General features: G+C 41.9%; 1 protein-coding gene across 3 annotated transcripts in view; it reads left to right on the forward strand.

Moving 5' to 3' along the window:
* Positions 1–21402, forward strand: part of rptor (regulatory associated protein of MTOR, complex 1) — a 491598-nt gene that overhangs the window by 352586 nt on the left and 117610 nt on the right. For all 3 annotated transcript variants that reach the window (XM_072241994.1, XM_072241995.1, XM_072241996.1), the window contains exons 22-23: positions 12444–12547; positions 20351–20537. In XM_072241994.1, the coding sequence (XP_072098095.1) occupies positions 12444–12547; positions 20351–20537 (291 nt within the window). The remainder of the gene's footprint in view (positions 1–12443; positions 12548–20350; positions 20538–21402) is intronic.

A 21402-nucleotide genomic window follows, 5' to 3' on the forward strand; every position in this document is an offset into this window, starting at 1 on the left:
ATATTTATATGATGGGTCCAGGACAGGTCCTCTGAGATAGTGGCACCCAGGAATTTAAAATTACTGACCCTCTCCAACTCCAATCCTCTGATGATTACTGGCTCATGGACCTCTGGTTTCTCTCTCCTGAAGTCTATAGTCAGTAGCTGGGCTTCAGTTTCCCTTTCCGTCCGTCCTTTGAACAGCAGGGTCAGTGTTATGATCAAAGTTACCGGTAGATTGTGATGATGTGGTCAAAATTATACATTAGTTTTGTGGCCTTTGGAGCATCAAGTTCAGTTGCAGCCTAAGTGGGGAACATTTATTTCTGAACATTTCTCATCAGCTGAAGTGAGTGCTTACTATACTCTTCCATTTTGCAGTTAATTCATTTAATCCTCAATGCTCAATCATAAAACTAAAGATAGAAATCCTATATTTAGCACAGTGTTGCAGTGATAGGCAAAAGGACACAACTCCACCAAATAATTCTGCAGAAAATGAGTGGTTAATGACAGTGCAGATTTGCCAAAAATCATATGCTGATAGTTCAGGTGTTGTTTTGTTGTAATCTTTGTTCCAGGTAAGATGGCCTTTTGGGATTTGTGTTCCAGTTACACCCTATATAAAGTCATTTGAAAGTCGCACTTGGTCTGCTTTTGAAATATAAATTTACTTTATCATTATCAGGAAACACAAATTTTATCTGATAATGCTAACTCTGTCACCCTTGTAAATTTTGAAATAATATGTTCTGAAGCCCAATGTCAGTAAGGATTTACCTGGAGCTCATCTCTTGATAGTATAAGGAGATAATTTTACTTTTTGCCCCTGGCTTTCCAGTTTCTTCAACATCACAATCATTGCTGTCTGATCTTCTGTGGCTTAGTTGCTTTCTACGCCATCTCCAACTTCCTCATACCATCTTAGACCTCAAGACACGGGAGCACAATTTGGCCCATCAAATTCGCTCCACCTTTCAATCATGACTGATTTATTATCCCTCTCAACACCATTCTGTTGCCTTCTCCCTGTAACCTTTAACCCCTTTACAGATGAAGAACCTATCAACTTCCACTTTAAATATACTCAATGATGTGGCCTGCACAGCCAACTGTGGCAATGATTTCCACAAATTCACCACCCTCTGGCTGAAAACATTCCTTCTCATCTCTGTTCTAAGGCACATCCTTCATTTATTAGGATAAGCTCTCTGGTCCAAGACACTCCTGCTATTCAAAACCTCCTCCCCACGTCCAATCTTTCTAGGCCTATCAATCTTGCGCTTTGTTCTATCTTCAGGATGACTGTTTTTCCACTATCTTGACACAGGGCACCAATATTTGAAAAATGAAAAGGATTAGTCCCACTGTGCACGTCTGCATTGTAATAATTATTGAAAAAAATGCAGGTGAAACCCAAGCCTTCTATTTAGTATCAAAACATGAAATTAAAAAAAAAACTCTGCTAATATTAAACCTAAGCAGCTATTGATTTTAACCATGTTACAGACGCAAAACGCTGGAGAAACTCGGCAGGTCAGGCAGTGCCAGGAAAGGGGAAGAAGCCCGAATAAGCAAGTGGGGGTGGGGGGAAGGAGTACATGCTGGAAGGTGATCAGTGAAGCCAGGTGTGGGTGGAGGAGGGTGGAATGAAGTGAGAAGGTGGCAGGTGATAGATGGAAAAGGTAAAGGGCTGAAGATTGAATCTGTTATGAGAGTGAATCATGGCAGAAAGGAAAGGAGGAGGGGCATTTTGGATTTTCCTCATCCGTAGAATCTCTTGTGTTTATGATTTTAAACATGCTCTATGCATGGTGATATTTTTCGCTACTGTAGAACTCTTTTATCAGGTCTGTGTGCTGTTTATCATAGAAGGCCATGTAGTCATGGTCAAAGTTACCTCCATGAACAAATTAACTTTCATTGTTGAAACACTCAAATGAGACTTTTCAGGTGACCACAATGTGTTCGCTGTGAAAAGGACTCTCAATGAGCAGAAGATGTACTGCCAATATGCACTCAGTTATCTTTGCCACCATATCTTCATAAGCTCCCTGAAAAACATCACACAATCTTTTAGAAACTGGTACCTTCTATGCAGTCCGGTCAGGCATCAGCTTGATAGTTTATTGGGTTTACATTTACCCATTTATCAAAAAGACAGTTCTCAGCTATTAATCATAGGCCAGCAGGACCCACGGCTGCTTTACATTTTATTCAACTCCTGCTGGTAAGGTAAAGGTCGGGTAAAGATAAAGGTTAGCTTTGTTTGTCACTTGTACATCGAAGCACATGGTGAAATGCGTCATTTGCGTCAAACCAAAGCAGCAAGATTGCACTGGCCACCTGCAATTGGCACCACGCCTCTGGTTTCCAGCATAGCCTGTCTGTCTCCCTCTCCCTCTCCCTCTCCCTCTCCCTCTCCCTCTCCCTCTCCCTCTCCCTCTCCCTCTCCCTCTCCCTCTCCCTCTCCCTCTCCCTCTCCCTCTCCCTCTCCCTCTCCCTCTCCCTCTCCCTCCCTCCCCCCGTGTCTGTCTCACCTCTCCCCCCTCTCACTCTCTACCTCTCTTTCTCTGTCTCTCTCCCCCTCTCTCTCTCTCTCTCTCTCTCTCTCTCCACATAGCCACAACCCACTAGCCCCTGCATGCATCATCTTTAGAGGAAACTGGATCACCTGGAGGAAACATACTTAGATCACCAACGTTGATCACTGGACACTGCAGAGAGTGGTACAGACAGCTCAGCGCATCTGTGGATGAGAACTTCCCTCAAATGAGGACATGTACAGCAGCAGGTACAGAAATAAGGGCTGGAAGATCATCAGGGACACCAGTCACCCCAACCATAAACTGTTTCAGCTGCTTCCATCTGGCAAATGGTACCGTAGCATTAAAGCCAGGACCAACAGGCTACAGGACAGCTTCTTTCTACAAGCCATTAGACTTATAAATTCAAGTCTGTACATTGCAACAGTCGTAACGCAAAGATTTTTACTCCCTCTCGTGGGATGGATGTAAGATTTAAGTAAATTCAAATTCAAATGTGCAGATCCCTGAGAGGCAGCAGTGAGAATTGAACCTAATCTTACAGCAAAGCGTTGTGCTAACTACTATCACGAGAAAATCTGCGGATGCTGGAAATCCAAAGCCACACACACACACACACACACACACAGTGCTGGAGGAACTCTGCAGCCAGGCAGTATCCGTGGAAAAAAGTAAACAGTTGATGTTTTGGGCCAAAACCCTTCATCAGGACTTCCCCCTAAATTCTTAATCTGAATTCTTCTCCCTTTCTTTCTAGTCCCGATGACGGGGTCGGCCCGAAACATTGACTGTTTACTCTTTCCCATAGATGCTGCCCGGCTTGCTGAGTTCCTCCAGCATTCTGTGTTGTGGTGCTGACCACTACATCCCCATGCAGCCCTGTTGGTGAATAACTCTCTGCTAAGGAGGAAAAGTTGTCAACTGCATTATAGAATCCTCCTTCACTAAATCACCCTTCCTTGACCATGGGTGTCACAGTGGGTAGTGATGTTATCTCACAGCTCCATTGATCCAAATTGAATCCTGACCTCTGGTGTTAATTTGAATTTGTACATTCTCCATATGATTCTGAGTTTCCTCCCAAGAAAACATTAGCGTATCGGTCAGAATCACACTTTACAGTGTCAGCAAACTAGGCTCAATTCCCGACTATCCGTAAGGAGTTCATATGTTAGATTATGAAGACACGCAGTCCTCTTTTATTGTCATTTGGTAATGCATGCATTAAGAAATAATACAATATTTCCTTCAGTGTGATATCACAAAACACAGGACAGACCAAGACTGAAAAAACTAACAAAACCACATAATTATAACATATAGTTACAACAGTGCAACAATACCATAATTTGATGAAGAACAGTCCATGAGCACAGTAAAAAGTTCAAAGTCTCTCAAATGTCCCACATCTCACGCAGACGGGAGAAGGAAGAAAACTCTCCCTGCCATGCCCGACCACAGTCCGACTCTGAGTTGTCCGAAAACTTCGAGCCTCTGATCACCCCTCCCACACCAAGTACCAAGCACCATCTCTATACGAATGATTTGACCTCAGTCTCGGTCGCCAACAGCAGGCAAAGCCGGGGATTTTGGGGCCTTACCTCAGAAGATTCTTGATCACCCAGTAACAGCGACAGCGAACCTGTGTTTCAGAAATTTCTCCAGATGTTCCTCTGTGCTTTCACATCTGTCTCCATCAAATCAGAATTGTCCACGGCCCCTATTTAACAGATACGATATCATTTTCACCGGAGGGCTGCGTGCGCTGCTATCTCCTCCTCCCTGTAACCACATAGGTTTCCTCCAGTTGCTCCAGTGTCCTCCCACTTCCCAAGATGTATGGGCTAGTAGGTTAATTGGTCATTTGGGTGGTGCAGGCTTGTTCAGCCAGAAGGGTCTGTTACTGTGCTGTATCTCTAAATAAATATAAAATGTAAAATAAACTCCAGAAACAGGCTGGCTAGGAAGTTCATTGGCCACTTTAAATGTCTCCTTTTGTAGTTAGGTGAAGCAAGAATCAGAAGGGTGTTGATGGGCTTGTGAGAAAGAATAGGTTGTGGGGTTGTTTGAGAGTTGGGAGCAATATTGCCTTAACTGCCATGAGAAATGTGTGAAGTGAAATGCTAAGATTGCTCTGAGACCTGGCATTGAGAATGGATCGAATAATGGCCTCCTGAGTTACATGAAAATATGGGAAAATATAATAGTTTGTAAACCAAGCAATGTTAGATTGTATTTATGTATAATGTGACAAGCATTTCTCTAAGCATCTCTGTTCGATTTTCTTGAAGAACATGGGACTGTAGTGTAGTCACTAGTGATTCATTTTGCTCTCCAAGCCTCAACCACTGTATGAATGATGGCCATTTATTTACAGTGAATGCAAGCTACTGTCATTAAAGTTGTATTTCTATTGTTTCTGTGCAATAAGCAATGTACTTTGTGCCTCAAAACTCAATTAAAATTATGTCCAGAATTGTTCCGTGAGATACAAGCCATGTATTCCTATTCGAGCAATATAGAAAGCTCAAGGCTCACTAACTGGCTTTCAGTGTGTCTCTCAGTGCTACATAAGCACTCAAGTATTCTGAGCGGAAGACAGTCAGCTACTGTTTGTAGATACTTAATGAACAATGTGAGCACCACAGACAATACCAATTATCTCTTTCCTTTGATCTGCAGCTTCCCTCAAATTAATGTAATCATTATCTGTATTTTGCTTTACGAAAAGAAACTGAAACACTTGAAGTGCACACTTACTTTGTTCAGCGTCTTGGCATTTCGAACCTGGAACAATACAGCATGGGAACACGTTCTTCAGCTCCCAATGTTGTGCTGAACCAACTACAAAGTATACCAAAACCCCCTCTGGGAAGAACTAATCCCTCCCACCCACACAATGTCCACATCCCTTCATCTTCCTTTCAATCATGTGTTGATCTAAAAGCCTCTGATGCATTTGCCTCTGCCACCATACCATGCAGTGCATTCCAGGCATCCATCACTCTGAGTAAAAAAAACTTACCCTCACATTCCCTTAGAACCTACCCCTCACACCTTCGATGCATGCCCTCTGGTATTAGACATTCCTAACCTGGGAGAAGGATATTCCCTGTCTGTGCCTCTCATAATCTTGTAAACCTCTATCAGATCTCCCCTCAGCTTCCGCCGCTCCAAAGAAAGCAACGCAAGTTAGTCCAGCCTGTCATGACAGCACCTGCCCTCTAAACCAGGCAGCATTCTGATAAGTCTCTTCTGCACCCTCTCCAAAGCCTCAACATCCTTTAGTGGGGCAACCAGAACCATATGCAATCCTTCAGATGTGGCTTAACCAGACTTTTATAGAGTTGCAACATAATTTCTTGACTTTTGAACTCTATGCCTCAACTAATAAAAGCAAGCAGTCCATAAGCCTTCTTAACCACCTTATCAATCTGCGTAGCCACTTTCAAGGAGCTATGAACTTGGATCCCAAGATCTCTCTGCTCAGCAACACTGTTAAGGATCTTGTCAACGGTGTACGGTCTCCTTGCATTTGCCCCATCAAGGTGCAACACCTCACATTTATCTGGGTTAAACTCCATCTGCCAATTCTCTGCCCATATATGAGATTGATCTATAATCAAGTTGTATTCTTTGCCAGTCTTCTACACTATTCACAGCTCCACCGATCTTGGTATCATCTGCAAATTTACTAACCCACCAACTATATTTTCATCCAGATCATTTACATACATCACTAACAGCAGAGGTCCCTGAGCAGATCTCTGCAGAAGACCGCTAATTGCAGACCTCCAGCTCAAATGAGTTCCTTCAACCATTACCCCATTTTCCATTTGCAGGCCGGTTCTGAATCCAAACGGTCAGTTCACTGCAGATCCCATGCATCTTAATCTTATGGATTAGCTTCCCATAAGGAACTATCAAACATCTTATTAAATCCAGGTAGACAACATCCACTGCCCTACCGCCATCAACCTCTGTCATCACCTTGTCAAAAAACTTAATCAAGTTGATAAGACGTGACCTGCCCCACACAAAGCCTTTCTGGCTCTCCCTAATTAGGCCATGGGTTTTTCAACGCTCATATATCCAATCCCTAAGAATTTTCTCCACCGATTTCCCTACGACTGACATGAGACTCACCAGTCTATAGTTTCCAGGATTTTCCCTTCTTCCCTTTATATATAGAGGTACAACATTAGACACTCACCAGTCCTCCAGGACTTTGCCTGTGGCTAGAAAAGACATGAAGATACTGGTCAAGGACCCAGCAATCTTGTCTCTTGCCTCCTTCAATAACCTGGGTTAAATCCCATCTTGCCCTGGGGACTTATCCATCTTAATATCATCAGGATCCCCAGCATTTCCTCCTCCTAGTTATATTTATACACTCAGCACTGATCTCCTCGTCCTCCATGTCCTTTTCTTTGGTAAGTACTAAAGCAAAGTACTTATTAAATACCTCGCTCACGTTCTCTGCATCCAAGCAAATGTTCCTCTCTTTATCCTTGAGTGGTCCTACCCTCTTCTTAGTTATCCTCTTGCTCTTGACCAACGTATAGAATGCCTTGGGAGTTCACCTTAATCCTATCTGCCAAAGACTTTTCATGTCTCCTCCTGGCTTTCCTAATTCCCTTCTTTTGTTCTTTTCTAGCTTCTTTATAATCCATACGTGCTTTGTTTGATCCTAACTTCTGAAACTTTACATTTCCTTTTTCTTCATGACTAAGTTCATCACCTCTCTGGCCATCCAAGGATCTCTTGTCTTTCCATCTTTGTCCTTCTTTCTAACAGGAACTTACCTTTCTTGTACTCTGTGCACTTGACCTTTAAACACCCTGCACATACCTGGTATGGACTTGTTACCCAATTAATGCTTCTTAGTTCCTGCCTAATGTAATTTGCCCTCCTCCAATTTAAAACTCTCCCACAAGGACCATACCTATCTATCTATAGCTATCTTGAAAGTTTAGGTGTTGTGGTCACTGTTCCCTAACTGCTCACCCGTTGAAAGGTCAGTCACCTGGCCAGGCTCATTACCCAATACCAGGTTCAGTACAGCCCCTCCTCTAGCCGGACCATCCGCATATTGATTTAATAAACCTTCATGGATACCCTTAAATTCTGCCCCATCTAAGGTCCCAGCTTATATTAGGGAAGTTGAAATCCTCAGAGACAACAATCATATTATTTTTACACATTTCCTTAATCTGTTTATTGTTCAGGGCTTCTGAGCAAAATTGCTTTAGCTGCCATGAGAAATTACATTTTTTTTGCAGGTCCTAGTTAAAAGTTAAGGGCCCTGTTTGTGGCATGTTCATGGTGTTAGCCAAGTGCTAGGCAGAGTCCCATTGAGTGGGAATTCCTTGTATGCAATTGCACACCATAACACTTTGAGATCTTAACTCAGTAACAAAGGGACTTAGATGGGTAGAGACTATAATTTGTTGCATGGGTCTTAATTCAAATGTATATGGGCTAAGTACGTTTTCTCCTTCTGTTACCCTACCTCCCCTTGAATCTTCACACTCCAGTTCTCCATGTTACCAGACCCCTTCACTCTAAGTATTAGGCCCTCAGTCCCTCATTCCACTCTCTCACAAGTCCCCAAGTCCCCAAACTGCAACACTTATACCAGCCTCCTCCCCTCTGGGCTCATCTATCCATGTTGCTGACTGGAGAACACCTGTGCATGACTTTGTTTGACGTGGGGAGGCGAGGTGCACGAGCAACCACCACATGGTCCTTGATCACGGTCAGGATCCAGTGGTATGAAATGTGAAATGACTGAGGACCCTTCTCTGCTGCAGCCTTCCTCCACCTTCAGAGTCATTGTGATGTGTCATCATCTTCCGCCAGCTCCCCCACTGAGGTCTTGGTTGGATCACTCTCTATCTCGAACCTTCCCCTTGAACTTACCACCATGGGTGACCCTACCAGGAGCTAGGCTCCAGCAGGTATCACTCACGGGATCTTAGGGACTCACAAGCCTCTCCACCACGACAAGGTGATGATTATCAAAGAAGATATTGACAACTAACTCTCACTATCTTCATACCTACTGCAAGTTGTAAATCTGATTGTTACTATTGTCAGTGCAGTAATATTTTGTTGTAACTTGGCATAAATCCCACCTGCTCACGTGTAAGTTTTGCTTTAGGACCAAACTCATTTGGTAAAATCACGTTCTCCGTTATTGTGAAATGAACCAAATATTAGACATGTAGTCAGAAACTACATCACAATATACCATTTAAGAAAAAGTGGTGGCACTGCCATTAACAACAGAATAATCCCGTTGGATCATTGAATTTCACGTCTTGCTCCTAATGCCCAGAATGTGGTCCTGGATGCTATTTCTCTCCTGTACCGTCTGCCTGTCTAGTGATTTCTGTGGAACATGATGAAAATCAGTGGCCTCCCATTTCCCTCTACGCCTATCGTTACCCCAGTCACATCCTGCACCGTGCACTTGTTGGGATTAACTGCTGAATCCCTATATCTGACTGCTTAATAGATAAAAATAATTGGCTGTAACTAGTAAGCTTAAACACGGGAAATAGTACTCAAACCGTTGATTCCTGTCGCTGGTAAGATTGAGTGCTAGAACAATGAATGAAGATAGCTGAGCTGGCATGGCAGTGTGGTTTACAGCGCATTAGTTGTAAGACTGGGGTTCAATTCCCACTGCTCTCTGTAAGGAGTTTGTATGTTCTCACCTTGACTTTGTGGGTTCCCCCCACATTCCAATGACATACAGTATCATTAGGCTGAGTGAGTGTGGGCATGCTGTGTTAGCTCCAGAAACATGGTAATACCTGCAGGCTGCCCAGCCCAGTCCTTGCTGATTTGATTTGATGTCAACAGCGCATTTACTGTAAGTTTTGATGTAGATGTGACAAATAAAGCTAATCTTCAATATTTTCATCTTGGACCATTTAAAGAGAAACTTTATCATAGCTAAGGAAATAACTAACCTCAATTTACTATGAAAGATGTGAAAGGTGAAGCAAGGTGAGGTAGAAGTTTAGTAGATGGGGGAAGGGAGGGATAAAGTAAGAAGTTGGGAGGTGATAGGTGGAAAAGTTAAAGGGCTGAAGAAGAATGAGCCTATTAGGAGAGGAAAGTGGACCTTGGGAGAAAGGGAAAGAGAATGGGCACCAGAGGGAGGTGATGGACAAGCATTCACTATTTATTCCTCTTCATCAATGCTGCCTGACCTGCTTAGTTCCTCCAGCCATTTGTGTGTGTGTGTGTTGATCTGGATTTCCAGCATCTGCAGAATCTCATATGTTGACAAACTTGGCAGGTAGTGCTGACCAGATGCCTGTATATTCCTTTTCCACATATCTAACAGGGAGGAAAAAAAAACAGAATGAAAGAGCAAAGTACAGCAGAACATTGCTGTGCATTAAGAAAAGGAAATATGGCAGTGCAGATGCTGGCTTCCTTTATTGAAGCCCCTCAGTATTTTAGGAGCAACTTCTTCCCCTCCGCCATCAGATTTCTGAATTGACAGTGAACCAACACCTGAACACTACCTCCCTATTTTAACTCTTCTTGCATTTTTAATTTATTGTTTATCTATATTTCTTATTGTACTTTATAGTTATTATGTATTGCATTTACTGCTGACACAAAACTACAAATTTCATGACATAAGTCAGTGATATTAAATGTGATTCTAATTCTGACAACTCTATTGACCATAATTGCAGTGTACATACAATAGATTTTAAAATCAGTGTAGAGGCAATCTTTTTCCTCTTACAAGAGAAATCAATATTGTTTCTGTGGAATCGTGTTCTTATCAACTAGATAATGTTTACTGATGGGCAGAACATGGGATGTTTTAAGTACAGGGGCAATTTGTGTTTTTTTTCTCATTTTATCACATGTTTCAATTGAGCTTCATGCTGCCATTATTGTAGTTATGTGCTTGCTAATGCAAGTTTTAATAGTAGCTTATTCTAGTCATCTCTAATGTATAAATATTGCGATTCGTGATACAGAAAAAATGGACTAATTCTTACTATGTCAGAAATTGCATTTACTGTACATTTAAATTTAGTGTTACAAGCTAGATTTATAGAAGCAAAGTTAAATTCAAAAATTAGCTATTTACATCAAATGAGTCAGGAGTGAAATGAATGTAGATATGCCAGCAATTCTTTTTTAAATTAGTTTTAAGTATCTCAAAGGTTCAGTATGTCAAAGACTGATTTGCATTGTTAATTAGAGGAGAAAGTGCAGATGAGAGCACCCTGGTCATTGTCCCTCAGTTGGACTCACTTTCTTTACCAACTATCTTCATTTCATATCAATCAAGGCAACTATTCAAGATGCAAGATTGTTTATTATCATTTCCTGTACACAAGTGTAAAAGGAACAGAATAATTCTTACTCCAGATCCGATGCAGCTCAAAAAAAGGACACAAAAGATACTTCCTACAAAGCGAAACTGAACGTCATGAATGGCGGTGATGCTTCATTCCCAGATAAGCTCAATGCCTTTAATCCATGCTTTGAAAGGGAGAATAAAACTCCCTGCAGCACCTGGTGACCCAGTGATAGCTGTCTTGGAGGCCGATATCAGGCTGTTTTCAAGAGGGTGAACTATCGTAAGGAGACAGGCCCCGATGAAGTACCCAGTAGGGCTCTGAAAACCTGTGCCAACCAACTGGCAGGGGCGTTCAAAGACATTTTTAATCTCTCATTGCTACAGTCAGAAGTTCCCACCTGCTTCAGAAGAGCAACAATTATACCAGTTGCCTAGAAGAGCAGGGTGAGCTGCATTAATGCCTATCGTCCAGTAGCACTCAAATCTACAATGATAAGGTGCTTTGAGAGATTGGTTATGGCTGGAATTAACTCCTGTCTCAGCAGGTACCAAGACCCACTCTAGTTTGCATATCGCCACGATAGGTCTATGATGGATGTGATCTCAGTGGCTCTTCCCATAGCTTTGGTCACCTGGACATGTATGTCCGTGTGCTGTTTATTGACTATAGCTCAGTGTTTAACACAATTATTCCTACAGTTCTGATTTTAAAACCTCCAAAACGTGAGCCTCTCTCTATCCCTCTGCAACTAGACCCTCGACTTCCTAACCAGAAGACCTCGATCTGTGTGGATCAGAAATAAGACCTGCACCTCGCTGATATCATCACTTAGGGATGTGTGCTGAGCCCATCATTCTACTTCATGCTCTGACCAATCAAGAATCTATCAATCTCTGCCTTAAATTTATTTAAAGGCTTGGCCTCCACAGCTGCCTGTGGCAAAGGATTGCGCAGATTCACCACTCTGGCTGAAAAAAATTCCTCCTCGTCGCCGCTCTAAAAGGACACCCCTCTATTCTGGGGCTGTATCCTCTGCTGTTAAACTCTCTCACCATAGGAAATGTCCGCTCCCCATTAACTCCATCAAGCGTGGAAGTGAAGCCTTTTTACTTAATGTCTTGAATTTTGCCTTGCAAGAACATTTTTCAGAACAGATACAATTTCTTAGTTCACTTTGTTCATTTCAGTTTTCGTAGCTGGCCTATTATAACAAATTAACTGGAATTTTGGACTGCTCAGCACTTTTCCAATAAAATAGAATAGCTAATAATATAACTAAGACAACACACACAAAATGATGGAGGAACTCAGCAGCCGGGCAGCAGCATCTGTGGAAAAGTGTAAACAGGACTGGTGAAGGGTCTCAGCCTAAAACATTGACTGTTTACTCTTCTCCATAGACCCTCCTGACCTGCTGAGTTCCTCCAGCATTTTATGTGTGTTATTCTGAAATTCCAGCATCTGCACAATCTCTCGTGTTTACAGTTAGTGCCAGCTAATATTTTGATCTTTGCTGCGTGAATTTGTCACCGTATTAAAATGTGACTCCTTTTCTGACTATTTCCATGCAGGCTACAGTTAATGCCCGACCACAGCGCATCCTGGACTCCACAAACCTTACCCAGTCAGCACCAGCCAGCCCTACCAGTAAGGGAGCACTCATTCATCAAGTTGGGTAAGTTATCGAGTTGGGGTGAGTAACTCTTTGAGATAATACATTCTCACAACGGTTTGTATATGCCAGGGCATTTTGTATTTAGTTTATTCCAGAGTTTGCAACCAAAGTAATTTTGCCCATGGGTAGATGAGTATTCATATTGAGATACACCGAAAATTTTGTCCCTTCCTATAGTCTAAGAAAGGTCTGATTTTTCAGAGGTTTGTAGTGTGTTTTAAGTCTTGGTATCCAGTCCCATTCACATATTTCCAGTGGCATGTCTGTTTCCAGGTATATACAAATGTTATGAGTCGCAATTAAAGTAGCAGTAGTAACATTTTGCAAAAATGAGTTTCTAACTTTCCAGTTTGGTTGCTGTTGCCTGAAATGTCTGTCAGTCTAAGTTACATCTGTTTATAGATATTTCAGTTTCTCTCTCTTCCAGGTCAATGCCATTTACCCCACCCCAATTCTGCCTCGTCCCATCATTGCTACCTGTTCTGTGAGGCTGATAAGGTTTTGTCCATGCTTTCTCACTTAGACCATAAGACAGGGGAGCAGAGGTGTGCCATTCGGCCCATCGAGCCTGCTCCACCGTTCCATCGTGGCTGATTTATTATCCCCCTCAACCCCATTCATCTGCCTTCTTCCCATCACCTTTGATGCCCTTGCTAATCAAGAACCTGTCAGCCACCGTTTTAAATATACTCTCTGGTCAATTCTCCACCCTCTTGTTACAGAAATACCACATTGCTGTTCTAAGGGGACTTTACCATATCTGTTGGTTTCTTCCTATCTTTTTGCACAGTGTGGAGTGCCAGCCACTGCATCTTCATATTTCTCCTCCATCTTGCATCCTAAGCTGTTCCTCATACCGCAGCATACCCATTCCCTGCTCCTACCATATTTAAACCACAGCCTAATGTCTTTCATTTGGCCTCTTGTCCCTCTGTTATTTTCATTGGTGCAAGGAAGATGGCACAGAGGCACAGGAGCATTGTCATAGCAAAGCAGCATCCTTCATCAAAACCCTCACCATCCAGGCAGTGTCCTCTTCACACTGCTGCCATCAGGATGGAGGTACAGGAGCCTTGGGTCCCACATCACCAGGTTCAGGAACTATCAGCTTTCAACTATCAGGCTCCTGAACCTGTATCAATAACTTTGCTCACCCCAACACTGAGCTCCCATCTGAGCCCATCTACAAGGAGTGCTGCCACAAGAAAGCAACATCATCATCAGGGCCCCCAGCATCCAACCCGTACTCTCCTCTCATTGCTGCCATCACACCAAGTTCAGGAACAGTTACTACCATCAAGCTCTCGAAACAACATCAGTAACTTCACTTGCCTCATCACTGAACTGATTCTGCAGTCTACAGACTCACAAGGACTCTATAACACATGTTCTCAGTATTTTATTATTTATTATTATTATTAATACTATTTGTTTTTCTTTTTGTATTTGCACAGTTTGTCTTCATTTGCACATTGGTTGTATGTCAGTCTTTGAGCGTAAACTTTCATTGATTCTGTGTTGTATCTTTGTTCTGTGAATGCTTGCAAGGAAATGAATCTCAGGATTATATATGGTAACATACATGCTTCGATAAAATTCTTTGAGCTTTGTGTGGGCAGCACAGAAACAGGGATATGTCAAGCCTTTTCACTTCACCGCTCCACACTATGTCAAATCCGACCTGGAAAATAGGAAACAAAATGGATGGAGAAAGGATAGTTGTAAGAGAAACTTTGAAGCTCAGTCAGTAAGCACTTGATTGACTGAGGCTTTCTATTTTCCATGGACCACACACCAGCAGATCCACTTCTGTACAGTGTGGATTGTTGTACTTGGCAATGCTGGTCATTGAGCATATCTACACAGAGCGCTGACGCAGGAAAGCCGGTCCCCCGCCAGCCAGGTCATGCTCTCTTTTCTCTGCAGCCACAGGAAGAAGGTACAGGAGTCTCAGGACCCACATCACCTGGTTCAGGAACTGTTATTAACCCTCAACCGTCAGCCTCTTGAACCAGTGGGGATAACTCTACGTAATTTCACTCTCCCCATCACTGAGCTGTACCCACAACATATGGACTCATTTTCAAGTACTCTTTATCTCATGCTCTTGGTTTTTATTACTTATTTATTTATTATTATTGTTTCTTTTTCTTTCTTTTCAAATTGCACAGTTTGCTGTCCGTCCTATTGGGCGTGATCGTTCACTGATTGTATTGTTTCCTTGATTTACTGGATATGCCCGCAAGAAAAATGAATCTCAGGGTTGAATATCGTGACATATATGTACTTTGATAATAAATTTACTTTGAACTTTGAATCGAGAATCTGTGTTGAGAGCAAAAATGAGAACTTCCTACTTCTGTCTAAATTCAGTAGCTGTTCAGTATCTGATGAACTAAAACTTTTCTAAGGAGTACTGTTTTCCTTTTACATTAATTCTGGTCTGATTCTAAGCATATGAAAAATTAGTTGGCTAAGCCAAATAGTTTTATTAATCTGGCACCATGTGGGCAGAATGACTGATAGTAAAATAAAGTAAATGAATGCTTTATTAATTTAATTTAATTGCAGCCATAGGGCATATTTCATTTTAAGAGCAAATATGGCAGTCCCTATCCTATAGTCGGGGTGCCCCATTATTAATAAGTGCTGAAATCGTTTCTTTATAAAGTCCTTACTTCAGGTGAAAATTGTGCAATTAGGACAGATTATTTTCATTATATTGTGCAGTTTGTAAGAACAGATGGGTGGGTTCAAATAGGTACAAACTATTCTTCAGACGCTGGAAATCCAGAACAACACACGCAAAATGCTGGAGGAACTCAGCAAGCCAAGCAGCATGTATGGAAAAGAATAAAGAATCAATGTTTTGGGCCAAGTTTTGGCCCGAAACATCGACACTTTATTCATCTCCATTCATACTTCCTGACCTGTTGAGTTCCTCCAGTATTTTGCGTTTGAACTATTTCATGAGGTTTAACAAAAGGAAGAGCTCGCATCATAATCTGTAATACTGAACATCAATTAAGATGGAATAAAAGACTAGTGCAGGTGTGTTTCACTGTGGTAACTGCACTCACTATTTCCACAAAGAATGAAGATTTATCAAGATTGCATTGTTTCCAAGTTCACATCATTTTATAGACCAGAGCTGAACTCTGCAGCACACTCCATCTGCCACAGCTTAATGCCCTTTACAAATCCACTACCTTCCTCTCGTCTGGGGTACATGCCTTTTTCCACTAATCCTCCCGCAAAGGCTCCTTACCAAAGACCAGCTGGAAAAATTGTCTGTCTTCCCATGTTTTACGCTGTCAATGAGCCTTCAACATGGCATCAGTTTTTTATGTTTAGAGTAAAAGTGAAGACTGCTGGTCCCATAAATGCCGAACCAGTTTAGCTCATTTAAGCCCAGACGTCAAGGAAAAACATGATCAGTAAAACTGGGTATAGAGCCACAAATTGAATGAATTAGGGTCAGGTTTATGTTCGAGCCCAGACAGTTCAGCCATAAAATATATGAAAATTATGAAAGCATGAGTTTGTGAAATTAATTTTGATGTGCTGGATCCCTGGAGAACATAATAACTGTTGATCATTACTTTAAGGCTGTTATTTGACATGTACCGGACTCCATTCTGGAGAGAGTCCCCTCGTGTGCGACCTCTGGCAATTTTATTTACTAATTTATAGATACACTACAGATTAGGCCCTTCCAGAACTTTGAGTGTGCCACCGGCAATCCCTAGCCTTATCTCAGGATAATTTACTAACTGGTACGTCTTTGAACTGTGGGAGGAAACCCACACAATCCACGGAGAGGACAGACAAACTGGGATGGTGGAATTAAATTCTGAATTCCAACACCCCGAGCTGTAACAGCATCGTGCTAACTACTACGCTACCCTGGAAGCCCAAATTTCATTTCAATGTATTTTATTAAGCATGTGTCCATCACATTAAAATCTGCAGGAATTTGGCAGGCAGTGCTGAATCTTTTGTATACTTCTCCTGTACAATTGAATGAAAAATAAGTCTCTAAAGCGCCCCCCTAATCTTGCACCATTGGGATAAATTGGAAGTTTGCCATTCTTGAACCAAATAAAGTTTCAAAAACAGTGTATGTTGGAAACACTCAGCTGATCAGGCTGCATCTGTGGAGAGAAAAACAAGAGTTAGCATTACTTATCAAAGATTCTTCATCAGAAGCCAGTACTTTGCTTTTGTTTCAGATTTTCAGCATCTGCAGCTTTTTGATTTTCATAGAGTGCTTCCGTTGCCGACAAAGCAACCGTTCCACTTCAGTATCTATAATGCATGTAAGTCTCTGACATAAACACACGATTGAGGAGCTATAAACTGCATCAGATTGTTTGTTGGCGTAATTCTTCCACCACCTTTTATCCAAGCAGTGCTGTATTAGTTGCCAAGAATTATTTGTGCCACAAATATAAATAGCTCCTTTGTTCCCTGACTTGAATGTAACTTCTAAAGTCTATTTCATGTCTTCACAAGTTTTACTTACATGAAATGATTGTTAAAATAGAAAAAATATTCAGAACTGACAGCAAAACTAACCAAACTTCTTATACAATAATCTTCATGGAACTCCAATCCATGCTGTTTGCTCACACATTACCCTTCAGTGGGAGCACCCAGCATCACATCCAGCTCACATAAGTAGGGTAAGCACATTCTTTGGTCACTTGCTATAGGACCCCTGTGTGTAATGAGCTCATTGTCTCAACCCAATACGGAAAAGCATTGTTTCAATTCTCTGAATCTACATTAACCTCCACTACTACTGATGTTCGTCTCATACATCTCACAGGCCAAACTTTCTCCTGTTGTCTTTATGGAAAAGGACAACCACATTTACCAGCCTCCAGTCATCCAGTCCTTAATTAGTGATGTAAAAATCTCAGTCAGAGTCAAGGAGTCTCTCCCCTTCCCTCCCACAGCAGCAAGAGTTTAAGTTTATATGACCATGGATATTTATATACTAAGGCATTGACCGCCTCTTTATTCACGAAACTTCCACCTTTGTTTTCGCTTCCAGCTACCTTATTATGGAAAGGATGAGGAATCTTTAGAGAGGGTGCAGAGGAGATTTACCAAGGTGCTGCCTGGATTAGAAAGCATGTCTTTTGAGGACAGGTTGAACAAGTTAGGGCTTTTCTCTTTAGAATGAAGGAGGATGTGAGGTGACTTCATAGAGGTGTAGATAGAGTGGATGGGCACAGACATTTTCCGTGGCTAATCTGAAAGGACAAATTTTAAGGTGATTGGAGCAAAGTATAGGTAGGTTTTTAAACAGAGTGGTAAGTGCATGGAATGCACTGCAGGGGATGGTGGTAAGAGCAGATACACGAGGGGCATTTGAGAGGGGTATAATCTTAAGGTGATTAAAGGAAATTCAAGGGGTATGTCTGAAGTAGTTTTTTTACACAGAGTGGAGGGTGCATGGAGCACCCTACCCGTGGTGGTGGTAGAGGTAGCTACATTAGGGGCATTTAAGAAACTTTTAGATAGGCACATGGATGATAGAAAAATGGAGGGCTCAATGGAAGGGAAAGGTTAGATTGAATAAGAAAAATGGGAAACATTTCGCAGACATGGAGAAATGAAGATGGGGGAAGGCCTGCAAAATTTTCGCTTTTCTCCTGTTCAGCGCTCGATATTCCTGGATATCTAGGATCCCCTGTACTTGTCACCCTTAGCTTTCACTCCTGTAGGGTCATGTTGCGCTGAACATTCACAATTTGACTTTTGTGGATGTAGACTTACCTGGAAGATATACTCTACCAATGCCAGGTTCTAATTTTAATGAAATTGGTTTTCCTGTAATTTGGACCTCTATTCCTGGTCTTTCCCTGCTTTTTCTATAAGCACTTTGAAATTTACTAAGTCTACTGAGCCTCTTTACTCCATCTAGCCTACTCATAACTTTCTGCAACACAATTAATTCTTCTCTCAGTCTTCTCCGATTTAACAGACAACATCACCCTATCCAGTTAATCTGTCATAGGCATTTTTTTCTAATCCTGGCAAAATCCTCGTAAATCTCTTCTGCGACCTCTCCAGTACAAATGCCACTTCTGTGTAATATGACCAGAACTTTCTACAGTAGTGTAGCTGTAGTCTAAGTCATCCTGACAATTCGATCGTTTTATCTTTCCTGTTATGTTCTGCCTGTCAGCTCACAGAAAGACATCCTATATGTCTCTAACCACTTTATTAAACTATCCTGGTTTCTTTAAGAATCAGTGGATATATACTCAAAAGTCTCTTGTTTCTCCACAGCTTTTGGTCTCCATTCTACTCTGGATTTTTACCTCATACTTCTCTGGATTACATTGTTTCCTATTTTCTCTGTCCGAATAAGGAGGGCATCTATATCATAATCTAAATCTTGGCTGTTCATAATCAGCACTTTTGAATCATCTGCAACCTTTTTTTTTATATCATGCCTCTACATTTACTTTTCATTTATCGGTATGTACCACTGGGGCAAGAGAAAGTGTGCAATGGCATCTGCCAGTCACAGAACACGTACCCTTTGCAATTCAATATTCTCCCGTGGACTAACTGGTTTTTACCTTTATGGCTAGCTTACCTGAAAAGTCTTGCTAGAATTCAGGTGGGTACCATCAATTACACTGCTCTCATTAAGATTCCTTGACCCATCTTTGCACAAAAGGATTCATTTGTTAAACAGGTATGACCTTCTCTTATGCTGATTATCTCCAATTAATCTGTGACTTCCTAAGTGAAGTTTTATTCTGCAAAATTAATTCCAATAATTTACCCCTTCTGACTGTAATTAATTGGCTAGTTAATTATGCAGTTTTCTCTTCATTTTTAAACCCTTTTATAAAGTTCTTTCATTTGTTTCTAAGTAGTCATCATCATTATGTGTCATGTTGTATGATGTGGCCTCATGACCATGATTGTTCTTGGCAAAATTTTTCTACAGAAGTGGATTGCCATATTCATCTTCTAGGCAGTGTCTTTACAAGATGGGTGACCCCCAAGCCAGACAATCGCTTCAGAGATTGTCTGCCTGGCATCAGTGGTCGCATAACCTGAACTTGTGATATGCAGCCCAACTGTTTATTGACCTTCTACCACCTGCTCCCGTGGCTTCAAGTGACCCTGATTGGGCGGGGTGGGTGGGGGGTGTTGTGCTAAGCAGGTGCTGCACCTTGCCCGAGGGTGACCTGCAGGCTAGCGGAGGGAAGGAGCGCCTTGCACCTCCTTTGGTAGAAACATATCTCCACCCCACCACACTTAAATGAATAAATGAATGAATCACTTGGTCAAAAATGTAGATAGCCTGATTGGTAAGTTTGTGAATGATAGAAAAATTAGAGTTGTGGAGAGAGAAGAAGATTGTCAAAGTTTGAGCCCCTCCATTGGTCAGGGACGACCATGGATATTGCATCCTTGCTGTCTATGTGATAAGCAAGTCAGTACTCAAGCCCAGGCCAGTTTGCTACGGAGAGCACGCTGTTGCCCATGCCCAGGTTCCCCCTCTCCATGCAGCTGAGGAATCCAGAGGAGTGGCAGAGACTGATACAGTTTGGCCCCAGTAGCATCGCAGAAGTTACCAGTCAGCGTTGAACTCAACATGGACTGCATTGGGGACTCCAGCCTCGGATTTTTCCTCGGGGTTTACTACCAAAGCCTTCCACGTGAGTGGATGTAACTCCACCTCGCCACCTATTCCAAGTAGTAAGTGTATTATTATTACCACTTTGTGGAAAACTCTGTCTGAATTTTACATTTGATTTTCTGTCCCAGGGGTTCACCTCCTATACCCAGCACAAGCAGTTCGAGCCTAACCAATGATGTGAGCAAACAGGCTGGACCCAGGGATATCTCATCAACATCACGACAAGGAATTATTCCCACCATCGGTGTACCATATACTCCTCATTCTCACCAGTTTTCCAGAACACGAAAAATGTTTGATAAGGGGCCAGATCAGGTAAGAAATCTATCAAATAGAAAATAACACAAATTCTGCTGCTTGCTCTTTTTCTCATTTTGTTGTTTCAGATGAAATGTTCCAGAACACTTAATCAGGTTATTACCAATCAAAAAAATATTGACAATGTGTGATAAATAGGCTGTGGTAGGTGATCAAAGTTTTGATCGGAGAGTGGTTTTAAGGAGCATCTCAAAATGTAAATGTGAATTTTAGAAAGGGATTTACAAAGACTCAGGCAGGTCAGTGGTGAAGTAGTTAAAATGAGAAGTACTTGAGGAGAAGCAATCTAGAGGACTTGTGGGGCAGGAACAGGTTACAGAGAAATTATTTAACATGTTGAAATAATTTATGAGGTAAAATTAGCTTTATTTGTCACATGTACAGTGAAATATTGAAACATACAGTGAAATGTGTCAATGGCCAACACAGTCTGGGGATGTGCTGGGGCCAGCCCCCAAGAGTCGCTATGCTTCTGCTGTCACCATAGCATGCCCACAATTTACTAACCCTAACCTGTATGCCTTTTTAGAATGTGGGAGGAAACTCACACTATCACGGGGAGAACGTACAAACTCCTTACAGGTAGCAGTGGGAATTGAATCCTGATGGATTTTGTAGCTGGCACTACAAAGCGTGCACTAACCTCTATGCTACCTTGCCACCGTTATTTTACTGAATGAAATGACACCAACAAAGAGAGAAATATTATTGGGAGCAATGAAGGCTTAGTTGAAGACATATGTTTTTAGAGGATGAAAGAGCTGAAATGGCAGAGGATTAATGAGGAAAATCCGTTTTGAAGTGCTGTTGACTTATGGAAGGCAGCATCAGAGGAACATAAAGTTCTCGGTGGTAGAGCCAA

This window comes from Mobula birostris, chromosome 24 (assembly GCF_030028105.1).
Source record: "Mobula birostris isolate sMobBir1 chromosome 24, sMobBir1.hap1, whole genome shotgun sequence".
In the NCBI taxonomy this organism is placed as follows: Eukaryota; Metazoa; Chordata; class Chondrichthyes; order Myliobatiformes; family Myliobatidae; genus Mobula; species Mobula birostris.